At 38.3% G+C, this 18,913-nt stretch overlaps 1 protein-coding gene across 3 annotated transcripts; it reads left to right on the top strand.

Moving 5' to 3' along the window:
• Positions 1-1,064: 1,064 nt before the first annotated feature.
• Positions 1,065-18,217, top strand: shc2 (SHC (Src homology 2 domain containing) transforming protein 2). 3 transcript variants are annotated; one of them, XM_051907209.1, is made up of 14 exons: positions 1,065-1,266; positions 4,855-5,085; positions 8,427-8,497; positions 11,167-11,227; positions 11,319-11,438; positions 12,463-12,516; positions 12,643-12,694; positions 12,920-13,046; positions 13,774-13,951; positions 14,788-14,881; positions 15,089-15,256; positions 15,355-15,644; positions 15,783-15,936; positions 16,020-18,217. In XM_051907209.1, the coding sequence occupies exons 2-13, from the start codon at positions 4,945-4,947 to the stop codon at positions 15,909-15,911; spliced, it is 1,485 nt and encodes a 494-aa protein (XP_051763169.1). In that variant the 5' UTR covers positions 1,065-1,266; positions 4,855-4,944; the 3' UTR covers positions 15,912-15,936; positions 16,020-18,217. The 3 variants fall into 3 exon arrangements, with proteins under 3 accessions (XP_051763169.1, XP_051763170.1, XP_051763168.1); XM_051907210.1 differs by lacking the exon at positions 1,065-1,266 and adding an exon at positions 3,071-3,178; XM_051907208.1 differs by lacking the exon at positions 1,065-1,266 and having other exon boundaries at positions 3,203-5,085.
• The last annotated feature ends 696 nt before the right edge of the window (positions 18,218-18,913 follow it).

The following is an 18,913-nucleotide window of genomic DNA, read 5'->3' as shown; positions in this document are numbered from 1 at the left end:
TGGAAACACATAACTAAAAGTTAACCCACCTAGAAAAGCTTAAAACATGATGCAACTTTTGTATGAAAGAAGTGCTTTAACAAAAATGTAAGCATCGCATTTTTCACCAAGTAGTTAATTCACAAAATCAAAGTAGTTTTTATGTATCAAGCTTTATTCTTAGATAATGCATGAAACCCAAAGACTATAAAGATGGACAGCGTTAGTTATTTTTTGGACCATTTAAAAGTATAAAAAAGGGCACATTTTAGGATGAGTTGTTTGAGGTGGCAGAGGTTTGCACCATTTTTTTCTTTAGTTTGTTGCCGTCGTTTTTTCAGATGCTTTAACATTTAATGTCAGGGCTGCTCATTTGACCACAGTGTTCCTGTGACCTTTTTAACAAGCACATATTGTTGCAGTACACAATCAAGTACGGCAAAGCTAAGAAGGCATCAGAAAGCTGCTTTATTGTTTGCCTTTCACCCCTTAATGTTTTAGTCAGCAGTTTATATGACAACTGACTCGCTCTTTTGTGTTGCAGTAATATACAGTACATAGTGTATTTTTGATGCCATGTTGTGCAGTGATCATCAGTCTACTTTTTTTTTAAACACAGAGCCCTTTTTTTATACTCTATTGTTGTTTAAAAAACAACTCGGACTTGCTAGAGCTTTAGCTAAAGGTTAACTTCAGTGACTCTTTTGTTAATGAATTACACAGTTTCCGTTTCACAAATAACACCTAATAACTTTTGTTCAAGCTATGAATTCAAATGAGGAATGTGTTTGTACATATATTAATGATACAATATTTAGCACAGTCTACTTGTTAGAATTTAAATATGCTTTTTAATATACTCTCAGACACACTGAGCTAAAAGTTTTTTTCAAATGGTTTCATGCCACCTTTCGACAACACTTAGCACCGTCATCATCATGTTCATGTTTGAGAACACTTAAAGTTATAAAGTGTTTACATATTTTGCAACTTAACAAATATTGACACTTGCGTTAAGTGTATAAGACCAGAACATAAGTAACGTGATTGGGCATGCCATTGCAGGAGGTGTGTTTATATGATGCTGTGTGTTCCTGAACAAGGACACATGGTTCTAGCCTGTGGTTCAAGTGGTTTCTCTCACCCTTTGGGCTCAAACTTCACATCTGTCGACTCTTACGTGCTTTTACCCTTCCTCTACATTCAAATATATACATTTGCATGTTTTTTTTTGGTGCATGTGTGTAGGGCCGGCGTTGCAACCTACAGCAGACAGCACTAGCTTTGGTGAGTTACTGTATGATTGTCTTTCATGTATATATTTAAACTTTCTCTACATGAATATATTTAGTAATAGCATTTTGTGATAGACTGCTACAAATGATTTAGGAGGATGTGGTATATGCCTGCCATGTGGAAGATGTATTTTTATTTGGTGGTATTTTTTTAAGAAAGCAAATATTAAAATAGCACATGCACCCACATTGACCACAATTTGATGTTTAATGTCATGATAATACGTTCGAGCAGATGAGGGTAATGAACTCGCAGTGCATGTCACCTGCTGTCTGGCACTGATCTATTTATGTACATGTGACCTATTTGAATAGGAATATTTTTATCAGATTTAAAAGTAGTACGTTCTTTTCCACGTTGGCACGAAATAATGTAGTATATGCAGATTTTTTTACTTTTCTAAAAACTTTTTCCAGTATATTCATGAATATTCTTATGTAGTCACATAATTGCCATTTTTATGTTAATATATACAGTTAGCTGAATGAAAGGGCTGTAATCAGTGAATACCTTTGTCTTTTGTTTGGGTAAAATGACCTTGTTTGTAACTACAGCGGTCAAACATGTTCTAGTGCAGGGTTCTAAAGGTTTTTCAGGACCAAAGAGACAGTGGAAATCCCTTGTTTTGTTTTATATAAAATTGAGTGGCCTAACATAATAAAATGTGTTTAGTACCATGTTAATGTACAGTTGCGCTCATAAGTTTACAAACCCCACTTTCATCATGCATTTACTTTCTTATTTAAAAAAAAAAAAAAAAATTATTCAGAAAGGCATTTATATAAACAGTTGTTTTTTAAATAAGAGATCAAATTAAAAAAAAAAAAAATAGTAAACATTTTTATAGAAAATAATTTGTTGATTTCAACTCTGAATGCTTGAGTCGGCAATACACAATATTAAGAACCGAGAAAAGGTAAACTTTTTAACAGGATAATGAACAAATTAAATGATTATTTTTTTCAGTTTAAATATATCCATTATGTCAAAATGCTTCTTTGGGGCTGTAAAATTATTTTTAAGATCCCACTTATTTAAAAAAACGCATCTTGCAGTTTAAGATCACACAGTAGCCCTTGGTGAACCCCATGTTGAAGACCTCTGTTCTACCGCATTGTTGATTTTAGTGTTCACGTTTCACGTTTACCTCCCTTATTTAATTAAGGGAATGCTGACATAAGGGTAAATATGAAGAATGGGTCAGATTGCTCTAGAACTGAGCATTTATGGCTCCCAGAGGAGAACCAGACAGTGAATGAGTGAAATAGCCTTGTTTTCTCCTTTTCCCGCTTTTATGTACCTTTTGTGATTTTGCTTTTAACAAAGATATTGATCCAGACTGTGACCCTGCACATGCACTCTTACTAATTGCAAATGGTCCTGGTGACCCCATTCTTGAAGCTAAAATTACCACAGCTAGGCGTGCAACGCATGTGTCAAATGGAAAAAGAACCAAATCTCTGCACAACACCTTTGGGGCACCCAAGAGCTGTTGATTTAGGAAAATTAAAAAAACAAAAAAAGCATTTGTGAGTCATGAAGCAAGCGTGAGGCTTTGTCAACACCACAGAACTGAGGTTTTAACCAAAATAGTCTGTACACATAGGCAACGTTAACGGAATATAGAGTATTTTAGTGCTTCCTGTTTATTTGGCCTTGTGGAGTCTTTGCATTTACTTTTTGGGCAGTTGCGAAAAAAGTGACGTCAGTGCAGAAGGAAGAGACTATTTGTCATGCAGTCACCACGTCTTGCGCAAGTCCTGTAAATGTGACAACTCAGATGTTTTCTTGACTTCGACAGCAAGAGGAGACCAGATAAAGTCTCAACTATCGTTATATTATCCATTCTGCAGCTATATGAAGAACACAGTTTGGATGGAGAAGCAAGTAATGCTGTTGTGAGGTATTCTATATTATTCTATATTAACTGGTGTAAAAGATGCCTTGACATCTTGAGTACTCATATGTGTACACTGTGTAACAAGCTATACTGTAGGTCTTGTTATTTTGGTGTAATTGTTCATTTTCAGATGTCTATTAATCTTAGAGAAAGCTATCCACTGGTATTCCAGTTCATCCCAATGGTAATTTCTTAACTGGCAAAGTCCAAAGCCTTTAACTAGTGACTATCCTGATCTGTGAAATACTGTAAAAGGCAGCAGATAAGTGAAAATATAAGTAATTTCATGTTTATAAAGAGGTAGTTCAACTGAAAAAGAATATTTTATTTTGTCATAATTTACTCACCCTTGTTTTCTGCTTTCTTCTGTGGAACACGAAATAAAATATTTTGAAAAATGTTGGGGCTCAAACAACATTGGACCCCACTGAATTTCACTGAAGAAAAACTAACACGGAGACTAGCTAGATGGTGTAGTTACAACATTCACTAGCAGGGCTTAACCGTCCAATGTTAACCAGCCAAACCTTGGTCCCATGGCATTTGAGTTGAAGTCAGTAATTTATGCGCTACTAGCGTCACCAAACAGAACTGGAAAAACACCTGCTATTTCTCGGCCAAACTCGCACCAATGTTGTCGTTTTAGGCTAGTTGTCAGGATGCTCAAAAATAGTGATGTTTTGATAGCGCCACAGTGTTTACACCTTTCAGGAGGAATCAAACTTAGCTGGGACAGGATAAAGTATTGTAGCATTCAAAACAGCACACATCACCTTAGGCTAATGCTGAAGGACTGAATGGCTTTGTACGTGTCAGTGTAGGATAATAAGTGCAAGATGCTGTAAGGAGGTGCTCAGGCAGATGTGCATTAGCTAATGTTGTCTGAACGCAGCTGGGTTGGGCAGGGCTAATAGACAGACCATAACACTGACATCATCAAGAGAGTGGGGGCAAGCTGAGCTAAGAGAGAGAGAGAGGGAATGAAGAAGAGAGGGAGGGATTAAGCAAGCCACAGTAAGGGACAGAGAGTAGCTGTCAGAAAGCAGAGAGAGAGAGAGAGAACGCAGGGCTAGACTCAATCCGCACAGAACCTTGCGGATTTCTCCTTTACCGCCACTGCATCTTTCCTTTTCCCTTTCCCTTGCCATCCCCCCTTCCCCTCCCTCTTCCCCCCACTGTCCTCTCTGCTCTGGACCGCTCCTCCGGGCATGCTACTTAAGCCCAAGTATGGCCGCTTCCGGAACGACTCTGTGACCTCCTCCGACGACCTGATGCAGAGCCTGGCCATGAGCGGGAAGGTGGTGGCCACGCCGGTGGCCTCCTCATCCGCACCTGGCTTGGAGCTGCCACCTCTGGAGACCGCTGCCCTTCCTCCGCCTTCGGCCCAGGTGCTGGCCGACTCACCCGGGCTGGATGGCGAGCAGGACGGGACCACCACCTTCTGCATGCTTATTCCCAAGATGCCCCAATGGAAGTTTTCCAACTCGTTGCTCAGCCGTAGCCCGTCCAATAGCAGCTCCAGCTCCAATTCCAGCAAGGAATCCGGCAGGGCGCCTCCAACCGATAGTTCCCCTGCTGCAGCTTTTGGGGGGGCGACTGCCCCCAGTGGTCCTGTGGCAAGTCTTGCAGCTGTGTTCAACTCCTGTGACCCTGTTTGTGTGGGTCCCTGTTCCCTACAGGCCGCCAGGAGGCAGAGGGCAAGTGCAAGAGAGTCCAGTGCAGGGGCCGCCGAGGGGAGTCCAGGGGGCTCTGGGAGCTTCAGGACCGGGATGAACCGGAGGACCAGGGTGGAGGGAATATGGCTGGGAGATAACTTCACCCAGAAGGGAAGCTTCATCAACAAGCCCTCACAGGGGTGGTTACACCCAGACAAAAAGATCAGCAGCACGGGGGCTTCGTACATTGTCAGGGTGAGTCCCCTGCTTATCATCTTAAAATCTCTACATGCTTTCCGCCTAATGTTATTTTGCAGGTCTGCAGCATTGTCAATACGCTGCTATGTGGTGTTATCGATAGTCATTCATTTACATTCATTGCACCATCTTATGCTGCTCTGAAGACGCAGAGAGAGATTTGACTCCCCTTGCAGCTTATAAACAACTGCAATATCTTGTCCTTTCAAAAGCTGAGTTAAGGCAAAACTGCTTATGGGGTTCTGTTCACTGCAGTATATTGGTTATGTCAGGGTGCAATTGCTTGAGGAGAAAGGAGGAATATATAATTTAATCCAAATATATTGCTTTGTGTGGTACAGCGACTGCGTCAGGGCAGGGGGCAGGCGTGGATAAACAAACTGCAGATGTAAACAACTAAACTAGAACTGAAGGGAGGTGGAGGGTGGCTCATTGTTTATGACTCAATATGAGTGATGGCTGTTCACAAAATTTATATTTGATCCCAGGATTGACATTTGAGCAATTCCCAAATTTCCCTTTTGGGATCAATTCGGGTTCATATATGCACATATCTTAGGAATAATAATGAAATTGCAATTAAAATTAGCAGCATAGCATGCTAATATAAAGGCGGGCTGTTCAATTTGACTTTTTAAAGCTCGTGTTCAATTTATAAACATTAAAAATGTATTTCCAATACTCTTGATTCATTGTTTACTTAGTTTGTATTGTTGAAATAGACAAATTCCTCTTAGACAAAACATAGTGTAGGCTAACCAGTAACAACTACTTGCAGTTTGGTAGATGCTGTGGATATAAGCCAATATCTTCAGCTCTGGGCTGCATCTTGGTCAATCAAGGGTTATAAATGTTGGCAGACTATTTGACGTCAATGACAGCGATCCTCTCTCAACCCAGTTTCTTACCCCTCCGCCCTTGCACTCATCCACCCCACCTCTCTCCAACAACCCAGACTGGGCCTGCGCACGCTCCGTAATTGCATTACACAGGCACCATTCATTCGTTTATTCAATTACTTTTAATCACAGTCATTTGTATCACATGTGTAGCAGAGGAAACAGGCATGGAAGGGGGCTGTTAGCCAAATAACACAGTGGCATGTTGGTACACCACAAATAAATTTTAGATTTTAGTTTGGCTAAAACTAACTAGCTAGCCGTTAGCTACGTAAAAGCATTTAATTTTTAAAAATATATAATATGCATTTCCATGGGTGAATAGGAATTTGTTTCAAACTTAGACTAATTTGTGTTATTCCTAGATGACAAACTTTCTAAGAACAAAAGACTACAAGGAACAGAAATTTTTCCCACAGATTTTGTTTCACCTCTTATATATCTAATATATAGGAAGAATAAACCTCACTAGTCATTTCCTCTAGTGCAAACATTTCCTGTGCCACCACCCTCTATTAAAAATAGCAGTAAACAGTATAAATATATATGTTCTGACACTATGAAGACACTATGTCAGTTGTGGAAGCATACATTTTTTGAGCTTGTACTAATTTAATTTCATGGGAACATTTTATAGACTACTGTTTTGATGAAAGTGAGTTTTTGCTGTAGGGAGAGCGTTCATTTATCAAACAGCATGTTGGCCAACAATAAGATCTTTGAGAAAGAGAGGAAGCAAGAGAGATGCCGTAAAAGAAAAGGAAGAAGATTCATTACACTGATTGAACATTTCCCGCTGCTGACTAATGTAGTTAAGATGTCTGCAGTAGCTTGCTTAGATAGAAATGGGCAGGTGTCAAGATATATACCCTTGATATGTATAAAAAAAAACTTAAATATACCTTAAAGGGACAGTACACCCCAAAAATGAAAAATCTAATTTTCTCACCTGTACGACTGTCTTTCTTCTGTGGAATACAAAGACATTTTGAATATATCTCAGTGTTGTTTTTTTTGGTCAATATATTAAAAGTCATTGGGGTCCAATGTTGTTTTGAAGTCTTTGGTTGTAAAGGCAAATAGTTCTTCAAAATAACTACTTTTTGTGTTCCACAGAAAAAAGACAGTCATATAGGTTTGGAACAACATGAGAGTGAGTACATTAGAGAATTTTCATTTTTGAGTGTACTCTCCCTTTAAGAGAAAAGGAGTGATTGCAGAAACGTGAATACAGTGTAAGAGGGACTGATTTATATTCATACAGAACAGTTTTAAGGTCATAATCAGTACTTTGGGACTTCCCCAAAGCACTCTTGTATTTGTTGAAGAAGAAAACACAGAGGATGTTGACTTGACAAAAACACTTAGAACTAGTGTCTTAAAGGTATAGTTTGCCCAAAATGTAAAATTCTGTCATTATTTATATACCTCACAAACTTGTATGACTTCTTATGTTCTATGGAACAAAAAAGTGTTTTTTCTCCATCCATAAACTGGACATCAATGGGCTCCAATGTTGTTTTGTTCCCAGCATTTTTCGAAATATCTTCTTTTGTGTTCTGCAGAAGAAAGAAAGTCATGCAGCTTTGGAATGACATGAGGGTGAGGTGACAGACTTTTCCTGATTGGGTGAACTACCCTTTAAGCTGGAGATTTAGTCCATCTTAAGTTTCTAACTGTCATAACTAGGGTAACCATTTTGACTCAACCATAGGCCACATGATCTGTGCTTTGGGTAGGTAGGCGTAGGCCTCCGAAATCCTTTACCCCAGCCTAAGACAACAAAAATGATCTGCGATTACCCTCTAGAAGCATCCGTAACCACAAACTCCTTTATTCAGACATATGTCGCACTGTCAGTGTGGGGGTTGGCATTTTGCGCTATGTGCCTGCGACCCTTTTGAACGCATTAGTGACTAACTGCCGAATAGATATTTCCCTACACCTTCATCAGAGCACTTTCCACGTCCCAGAAGGGCCAGACTGCAGTAATACCTCTTATCCAGTCCACCCCCACCAGTCATGATGTGGTTATTGCCGTCAATCTCCTCACACTTCGCAGTAATTACCTTCCCCAGCACAGCTATTATGTTGTCTTTTTCAGAACCGCCAAGAACAAGCTGTCTTGCTCAAATTATATGTTTAGTATTTATCTGTGATTATGCGCCGTTATGCTAAAGGCGCATATACAATGCTGTGTGCACCCTGCTGCTGTTATTGTGCAGTTTAATCATCCTTGTGTGTGTGTATGTGTGTGTGCGTGTGAGAGAGAGAGACAATTGTTGCTCTTGTTTTCAGTATCTACATCATGGACTCTGGCTCTTGCCAACAAGAATTAGATACATATTTCCATGAAGCAATGATGACCTCTGGGAAATTAAAACTAATTAAGTATAATGAAAATAATGTGTGTCATTTTGTGTCTTTTTTTATTGGCAGTACATGGGCTGCATTGAGGTTCTGAAATCAATGAGATCTTTGGACTTCAGCACTAGGACACAAGTCACAAGGTAAAGTGGTTTTTGTTTGGATTGCACTGAACCTAGATCGTTTTAAGCATAACATTTTGTGACAAATACCTCACCCTCCATGATTTAGTTTAGTTTGGTTATGTATATATATTAGTGCTGTCAATCTATACAAAAAATAACTAATTAATCACACATTTTTTCTGTAATTAATCGCAATTTAAAACATTGGAGTTTTTAAAATTTTTATATTGTAATAATATCTCCAAAGAAACAACTGAAAGGCAGCATATTTTAAATATTTTGTTTAATATCTTTTTATGAATGAAGGCCAGTATCACTGATTCTAATACAGGTACTGATGTCTCTATGAAATTGATTTTTTTAAACATTATTTATAGACATACAACATTACAATATAACTAAAAGCTATCGATTTCAACATTTATTAGTCTTTAAAAATAACTTTTAATTTAAGTGAACTTAAAACAATCTTCACATAAACCCATTATAATAAATGTCATATTTACCTGTGGCCTTCCTACCCGTCTAACAGAAACTTAATAAAGTTATCAAACACTTTACAGTCTTCACTGCATAAATTATAAATTAAATATAGATTAATCCTTATTAAAGAAAGCTGCAGTTATCCCTGTTACATTTGTTCTTTAATGACAGACATCACAGCAACTAGTTTATTAGGCTGCTGTCACTCTGAAATGAAAATTACCCCAAGATTTACTCCCCCTCAAGCCATCCTAGGTGTATTTGACTTTCTTCTTTCTGATGAACACAATCGGAGTTATATTAATAAATATCCTGGTGCAATCAAGCTTTATAATGGCAGTGAATGGGACCAATGAGTTTGAAGCTTAAGAAAGTGCAACCATCCATCATAAGCGTACTCCACACGGCTCCGGGGGGTTAATAAAGGCCTTCTGAAGTGAAACAATGTGTTTGTGTAAAGAAAATATCCATATTTACAAGCTATAAAGTAAAATACCTAGCTTCAACCAGACCGCCTTCCGTATTCAACTTATGAAGAAAGTGTAACGCCTCTCGCAGTTCAAAAAGTTTACGCTACATCCTACACCTTCCGTATTTCGCTTCAGAAGGCCTTTATTAACCCCCCGGAGCTGTGTGGAGTACGTTTATGATGGATGGATGCACTTTCTTGAGCTTCATACTTTTGTCTATTGCCTGAGCTTCATGCTTTTGTCTATTTTTTCTATCTTTTATCTGTTGCTTTTCTTAAGATGAAAGCAATAGATTATCACTTTGCGGTTCACTTTTTGTGTGTACCAAACAGTGTTTGCACATACGTAAGTGTGCATTCATGTGTCGGCACGCTTGCATTAGGTGTATATTTATTTATATGTATGCAAGCATGTGCATTCTTGTAGGGGGTGTTGGGGCAGAGCTCCAGATTCCCGAGGGCAACAGTGGAGTCCCTCTCCCTGCCCTTGCTCATCGATCAGCAGTAACCCGAACCCAATGGCCCACAACGGACTAAAGTGCAGATAGCACAGGCGAGATGGAGACGGAATGATACAGCTATGTATTATTAACGACTCCAACTAATGACTGTGGAGGCCTTCTGGGGCCCAAGATGATGCAGATTGCATGGGGTGGAGTTAGAGTTGATAAACAAGGAGGACTGGAGAAGAGTGATTGTTTTGAGTAGAGAGCGGTAGTCTGTTATGACATTATAATGGTTATAATGGGAATGCTTGGAACAGGCTGCATATTTAGCCAGAATCTACTTTGCAGCAGAAACGAACGGCTTGTAAATCAGCTGATTTGCAGCACTCCGGGGAAAGAGGGAGTGTGGGTGGGCTCTCTCATTTGTCATTGTCATATAGTGTGGCCTAGAAGCAATTTCAATAAGAACAAAGAGGCAAAACACACACAGGCACATAATCTTGCAATACAAACACACTAATGCAAATTGTCACAATCACACTTTGCAATGCATATCCTATAACATTTATTGGATAAATTCCCTGAAAAGTCCTTTGCTGGGACAGTTGGTTCTTTTAAATATTAATGGGTTATTTGATAGCATGCTGGTGTTTCGAAGTCACTTTGTCCGATGTTGACCTCACAACCCATGATGCCCCTCTGCCAAACTCTTCACAGCTATTGAAATGGTTTCACAAATTACACTTTTTTTTTGTTTTGTTGTATTAGTTGTATTAAGGCATCCATCACTACTACTATTCCTAAAACTGTTAAAAGTGTTAGGGTTGTTTTAGTGCATTTTGGTTACAATTTTACAATTTGTGTTGTATTTTGTTTTGTGTGATTTTTGTTTTGGTTGTTTTGGTTTGGTTTTGGCTAAAACAATTAAAGAAACAATTTAACTCAGGTGTTCTGTTTTAATTTTATTTTATTTAATTTTATTATTTTGAGATTGTGCTCTCCATGATTTATTGTTTTGCTTTGCTCTGTTTATTTATTACCCTAACAATACACTTTCAATATTTGAATAAGCATTATTCTTAGGCTCAGACTCGTTACTTATTTATTTTCACACGGCGGTTGCACTGAAACACAAGGGAAATTGTTTTTTGTGGGTTTTCCGGGTATGTGAGATTGTGAGATCTGGTAATATCTCTCTAATAGTGCTCTTTCTCTTTGTAAATGTGTGTGTGTGTGTGTGTGTGTGTGTGTGTGTGTGTGTGTGTGTGTGTGTGTGTGTGTGAACACAGGGAGGCCATCAACAGGTTGTGTGAAGCTGTACCTGGAGGAAAAGCTGCCTGGAAGAAGAAAGTAAGAGCAAATTGCATTTTTTTTCTTTTATTAAGCACAAATCAAAGGAAATGTAGTGATATCCAAATGCTTGTTTTGCTGCCCATTTTAGACCACCAACAAAGCCCTCCAGTCTATTATGGGGAAGAGTAACCTACGTTTCGCTGGAATGAGCATCGGCGTCAACATCTCCATTGATGGCTTGAGTCTACTTGTCCCCACCACGCGACAGGTCGGCCTTCTAGCTCCTTTCACATAGGATAACCCCTCAAATCATAGCAGCCTCACCCTCAACCGATTTACCATTCCTATACGGTGTTAGGAAGTTATAGTAACTCTACAAAACTACATTTTTCAGTAGCATGACTGCAGCTTTACAAATGATCAAGCAGATGTACTATAATAAACATTTCTAAACTGCCTTTTCTCACTTGTGTAGCTTTGGAAAGTTTGATTCATTTTAGTGAATCAGTTCATCTAATGATTCATGTAAATGAACAGATTCAGATTTGTTTCAAGTTCCTGTGCAGTACTGTAGTAGAGTTATGCTATTCTTTTCTATGTTTTGACTTAAAGGATTAGTTCACTTCAGAATTAAAATTCCCTGATAATTTACTCACCCTCATGTCATCCAAGATGTTTATGTCTTTCTTTCTTCAGTTGAAAAGAAATTAAGTTTTTTGAGGAAAACATTCCAGGATTTTTCTCCATATAGAAATAAGGGTCTTATTTAGCGAAACGATCGGTCATTTTCTAAAAAAGAAATTTTGAGGCCCTTTGAAACTGCACTGAAACTGCAATTTGGACTGAAGTCCACTACTGTATATGGAGAAAAATCCTGGAATGTTTTCCTCAAAAACCTTAATTTCTTTTTGACTGAAGAAAGAAAGACATAAACATCTTGGATGACACGGGGTGAGTAAATTATCAGGAAATGACTAATCCTTTAATTGCTTAAATTAGGATGTTTTCAAGCTTTCCAAGTTATAAATTTGTCAAAGTTTGACTAATTGAGTTAATTCATCAAAACTTTTAAGTGTTTTGTGCCAGACAGTTAGGGCTTTGATTAAATTATAAATGATATCATTGGATAGATATTTATTTAAATAGATATTGTCCCTTTAAGCTTTGCATACTTTTCCCTAACACTGTTTGTTTGTTTTTATTTTATTGTAATTTTTGATTAATACTAATAAGTACTGACTATTTGAATTGATGCAGACATCACACTTTCTCATTTTCATGTCTTTATGTAGGTGATTGCCCATCACCCTATGCAGTCCATATCTTTCGCCTCTGGTGGAGACTCGGTAAGACCTCTAAAATACAATTTACTAAAATTTACTGTTTCAGGCCTCTTCTTTCAGCTCGTATCATTTCTCTCCCCATTAAAAATTGCCACTCGATTCTGACTCCGATTTCTTCATGCATTACAGGATACACCCGATTACGTCGCCTATGTGGCTAAAGACCCTGTTAATCAAAGAGGTATTTTTATTTTTTTATTTTATATTTCATTTTATTGTGTAAGCATATTATGCAGTTATATGTTGAGCTGTGGTGCTTGTTTGGGAGATATGGGTTTGATTCTCGCTCGCGTCATGTCCCCAATTCCATTTCTCATTGATTTTCCCTCACTTTTGTTTGTGTAACTGATTATTTTGGCTAGATTTCGCACATATGCATAATGTTACCTTGTTCTCATCCCTCTAGCGTGTCACATCCTGGAGTGCTCTGATGGTCTTGCCCAGAATGTGATCAGTACCATCGGCCAGGCATTCGAACTGCAGTTCAAACAGTACCTACACAGCCCACCCAAAGCCATTCCCACCATGGAAAGGTGAGATTCACATAATTTCCCTTGAACCATAGGCCTATTGTTTGTTTGGGCTTCTGGATGTATCAAAACATGAAAATGACAGTAGTTCCTCCATCATTTTACCTGCAGTCACTGTTAAGCTTCAGCTCTGAACAGTTTTCACAAGGTTGAAACAGAATACGCATGGCTTGTGTTTCATATAGCCATCCTGTTTTGATTGCAGGCCGTTATTTAAAGCTAAATTTATTTAAGGGGCTCTCAGAAACCACAAGACTGCTCAGTGTCACTTCAGTAATGGATCATTTCTTTCAATTTGTTCTGTTTTAAATCATTTTTGTTACATGCGCTTTCTTGTCTTTAATATAAGCTGTGAGTGGTCTACTTCCCTACATAGACAGGATCCTACTGTAACTGAAATGGAACTGATGTCACTTCATGTGAACCGCTCTACATAGAAAATAGCTCTGTCTATGTACTGTTAGCATGTTGCTAAGCTAACAACATGAAACTCTAAAGGTGTGATCACATGAGTGAAATTTTGCTGAAAAAAAATTGTCCATTGTCAATAGTGTAGTGATGTATGAAACACTACTCACACAGAAGTCATTTCCAAATTCATGTGATCAACTTGAACCCGTTGCGAAATCGTTCACCCTCGCACAAAATTAATTAAATATATAATTACCTTTTCACTGATCTCTAATATGTTAATGCACAAACATGCTAAATAGCTTTATTTAATGTTTAGGATTATACGAACAGAAGAGTCGGCGTGGGGGGATGATGAGGAATCATCTGAGCACGATTACTACAACAGCATCCCAGGGAAGGAGCCTCCCCTTGGGGGAGTGGTGGACTCTAGGCTCAGGCCTCCTGCGGGCCTACTGGGTCACGTCCATACACAACCACAGAGCAAAACCGCTCAGGTAAAATAATAGACTTTATTATAAATGGATGTGGATTTTTGGTCACACTTTAGATTAGGGTCCAATTTTCACTAATAACTAACTATTAACTATGACTTTTGCCTCAATAAACTTCTAATTACTGCTTATTAATAGTTAGTAAGGTAGTTGTTAAATTTCGGTATTCGGTAGGACTTGGGTATGTAGATTATGGTCATGCAGAACAAGGCATTGCTTTATAAGTACTAATAAACAGCCAATATCCTAGTAATATGCATGCTAATAAGCAACTAGTTAGTGAGAATTGGACCCTAAACTAAAGTGTTACCAGATTTTTATTGCTGATTTGGTTTGTGTTGTGAACAGCATGACATTTGTGGTTTGTGGAGAGAAGTTCCTAAAATTGGCCTTTTTAAATAAACGTCCACTTCCGTGAGTGGTATTAGCATAAAGCTAATTGTGTCAGGCAAATAGCTGTTTGTCAGTACAGCACAATTCAGTATTCTAAGCTGAAAGCCCATATGCTATTTGTTAGAAATGAGCAATTTTTCATTCATCAATGATTATTTCTAAACTGACTTGACCTTTCGAAACCTTTGACCTCTTTAACCTGCCCTGTCAAACCATCCATCATAATTTGCTTTAAGTACCTTCTGCACTGAAAAAAAAAAAAAGTGGTTTCTCTTTTTTTCCCCAGTTAAAATATATCAGCACTAATGACAATATACTTTGAAGAAGAAACATAGTGTATAAGATGTTTTATTAGAGAATATATATATATCTACTGTATTTTATAATGTATTATAATATATAATAATAAAAATTCTAATTCTAAAATATAACAATTAATCTTTCAGACAGGGTCACCGGCCAAAAGAGATGCTTGCAGCCTCCCAGCCGCCCACTTGTGTTATGAAGTGCACTGGGACACTGAAAACAACAGCAGCTCAAGTGAGACGCCTGGTGGTTAATTAGCAGTATTATGTTACTCTTGTGACATTTTGTAGATTTTTGTTGCTTTTTAACATATTAAAGGTGCCAGAAGTGATTTCTGAGCCACTTACAAAGCCCGATATTCCACATTTTCCCTTCTAACTGTGGTGTTATTTAGTAAACATTTTATTTTCTTTATTTTTTTTTTACATTTATCTTCTGTAGGTTTGACTTCCGATGGTTACCTACGAGCAGACGGTCGTCCTCCTGGCAGCCGCGATTACGAGGAACACCTGTACGTAAACACTCAGAATCTGGACAACATGGAGGCTTCAATGGACTCCCAAGGAGGACATAGACCCGAGAGCCCGAAGAAAGACATTTTTGATATGAGTGAGTCCGCTGCAAATGACTGATATTGATTTATCTTAAGAAGAGTAATGCATAAAACTCATTTAATTCTACAAAATGTACTGTTCTTGACCTCACAGGGCCATTTGAGGACGCTCTGCGTCTACATGAGGCTAGTGGAGTTTGCGTACTGGAGGACAAGTGGCCGAGTCCCCCGCGACGCCGGGCCCCCGTCGCACCCACAGAGGACCAGCTCCGGCGGGAGATGTGGTACCACGGCCGCATGAGCCGCAGGGACGCAGAGAATCTGCTGGGCCGAGATGGAGATTTCCTGGTGCGGGACAGCGCCACTAACCCAGGCCAATATGTGCTGACTGGGATGCAATGTGGGCTTCCCAAACATCTGCTGCTGGTGGATCCCGAAGGAGTCGTGAGTGATGTTTCAAGCTCAGTTTTAGGGGGGTTTCATACATACTAATCAAACTTTGGACCATCAAACCAATTATGAAAACACTTAAACCACAACAGTTCACATTTTCCTTACATGAACTTTTTCGATTTCCATTAGGTTCGGACTAAAGACATGCTTTTTGAGAGCATCAGTCACCTGATCAACTACCACCTATCAAACAAGCTGCCAATTGTTGCAGCGGAAAGCGAGTTACACCTCCAGCAGGTGGTCTGCAGAAAGCACTGACCTCCATTTGAAGCCCATATACATGGTGAGAGGTTTGCGACATGTTTCTACAGATGATCAAAGCTTTTTGGTTGGGCAATTCACAGATTTTGTATTGTGATTTTTCAGGGTGCAAGGCCATCCCCTGTGCCGCCAATTTGAGGCCCCACACTATTGCCTTAAACACAGACTGTGAGCTTCCACTGGGACTTGTGGGATATCCCTGTTCTTTAGGCACTGACCACAAACAGCTTTCAGCATGCCTTGTTCAATCGACCCCTTCTTCAACAGAGAAGACCCCAACTGAGAGTTTGGCATTGGGAAATAAAGTGCTTGTGAACAATGAGTTTCCCAACAGACTGTTCTTGTTCCTGTCAGAAATGTGAACTTATGAGAAACACATGAGACAAACCGTCTTATTCCCTTCCTTTACATCTGTACGAGCATTCGTCGTCCTTTCTAAATGTATTCGGCTGATCTTTTCTGAGGGTCACCTCTGAAACTCTGGACATCAGTGTGTTGTTGTGCTTACCAATGGTTTGCTCTCAGGATGCAGTATTTGTTAAGGACATTGTGTAAAGCTCATAAGCTCAATCGCTCTAATGCAGTAGTATCAAATGCACATGTTTAATTTATGAACTCAGGACCAAACGTTTGGGTCATGCTCATGTGATATTGCCCGTTTTTAAACGATAGTGTTCCAGACATGAATTATACTTCACAATTACACATTTTCCATTCCTCTTTTGTGTTTAGTCACATCAACAAATGCCCACAATGCGCAGAATTTCATTTAAAGGTGCATTTGGTAGTTTCTTTGGTGATTGGTGTACACTCACATGAGAAGACTGAAGGAATTCGCATGAAGGCGAAAGATTTCCCTACGCAGATTTTGCTGCAGGTTGAAGTTGGTCATGTAGATTCATTCACCGCATTGACAGAAAATGACTTTAGAAAATTATTCGGTGTGAGCTGCGCTTCATTCATTTTGCTGATATATTGGAAATGTGACCGCATCTTCACACGTCCCTCACACAAAATTCCAGATTGCATTAGATTCCTACGGAGATGACGGTATTTCGCCCGCTGAATTCCGCCGTACAAAGGTATGTGACCGTACCGTAAAACCAAACGTTAATGGCTGCCGCCTCAGATATAACATTACTAGTAGCGGTGTAGTTCGGTGTATGTGATAAACGAAAATTAGCCAATGAAACGCTTATTATCGGTGAGAAAAAAATGGGAGAATCACTACCTTACGGCTGAAGAAGCAGAAAAGACCAAAAACAAAACAAGCGTAAATATCGGTACGACATACATAAGTTGAAAAGATTTGGTGATGAGAAAATCCTGAGTAGTGATACCCTTGCTTGTTTGATGCCTGATGCTTGTTTACTCTGTGTAAACCACTCTGTAAAACTCACTATCAGTGTAATTTACGCAGTGCAGCGTTTAAAATACACAAAGACCAGCGATGTCAATGCTAGCTAAAAAACTACTGAATGCACCTCAGTATATATTGTTTTTTTGTTGTTGTTGTTTATATGGACATACAAGTCATCCGCAAACTTTTTTTCATACATTCCTATAAATATTTTGTAATGTGAAACCATCTTATTTCAACGTAAAAGCTGCTTTCTGGAGAAATGTAGTCGGCATAAAATTGAAACCTTTATAAATGTCCAAATATTCTTGTTATATAAAATGAAGAGTTTGGCTCACTACAGTGAATTAAGAACCACATTTTCTTTATCCGAAAAGAAGATTCCAGTGCCTTAAAAGTATTTACTTTTTATTTAAAACACATCCTTCCGCTTATTTAGGTTGTATACTTCCTTTTTGCATTCCAGTTTGAGTTATAAAGCTCTCGCATACAGTACGTAAGAGGCATAATTCGGAATAGCATACTAGCACACTACCATTTCAGCCATATATAGATGTGGCAGAAACAGTTTTTAGGGTTCAGCTAGTTAGCATATTTCAGTTAGCGCCTGCTGGTATATGCTGTAGCGACACCATTTGGGTTAAAAAAGAAGCTTTAACCACTGACAAATATTTAAAAGTAGCTATAAGTTTTGCAAGCAACATATAGGCCTAAATCACAAATATTTCAAAACATTTGGGACTCCTGCGCCAGCCAGGCAACTGACATTGAGATGAATGGGAATGCTAATGGCTAGCTTCCTCCAGGTATAATAGACCTCCTTGCCAACACCAAAAACCACTTACTTTAATTTCTCAGGATGTTGTTTCTCTAATGCTGTGTTCCTCTATGATCTTAAAGCATTCTCAATAAAACTGAACAGGAAGGGAAAACTATAAGAAAATGTGTGGTTTATTTTAAAGGAAAAAATTAATGTCATCATTTAAGAGATGTGTCTAAATGTCCATACTTTTTGGGAGCTTAGCATTGTATAATGTTCAAAAGTGTTTGATTGGTAAGATTTTTTTAATGTTTTTGAAAGAAGCCTCTTCTGCTCAACAAGGCTGCATTTATTTTAACAAAAATACAGTAAAAACAGTAATAGTGTGAAATTTTCTATTTGAATATATTTTAAAATATAATTTGTTGTAAAGCTGAATTTTCAGCATCATTACTTCAGTCAGTGTCACATGATCCTTCAGAAATGTTGATTTCCTGCTCGAGAAACATTTCTTATTATTATTAATATTGAAAACAGTTGTGCTGCTTAATATTTTTGTAGAAACGGCGATACATTTTCTTCAGGATTTTTCGATGAAAAAAAAAGGTAAGAACAGCATTTATTTGAAATAGAATTTTTTTTTAACATTGTCTTTACTTTCACTTTTGATCAATTTAATGCATCCTTGTTAAATAAAAGTATTCATTTCTTTCAAAAAAATATTTTTGAATGGTAGAAGTGAATCACTATCCACTTTCATGTTATGGAAAAGAGCAGCTTGGACATTGTGTTAAGCATCTCCTTTTGTTTTTAACAAGAAAAATTATATTGGTTTGAGTGATGAAATAATGATCAAATTATTGATTATTATTATTATTA

The sequence above is a fragment of the Ctenopharyngodon idella genome, chromosome 10 (assembly GCF_019924925.1).
Source record: "Ctenopharyngodon idella isolate HZGC_01 chromosome 10, HZGC01, whole genome shotgun sequence".
Lineage (NCBI taxonomy): Eukaryota > Metazoa > Chordata > Actinopteri > Cypriniformes > Xenocyprididae > Ctenopharyngodon > Ctenopharyngodon idella.
The sequence above is the reverse complement of the archived record's forward strand: the minus strand, read 5'-3'. Positions and strand labels throughout refer to the sequence as shown.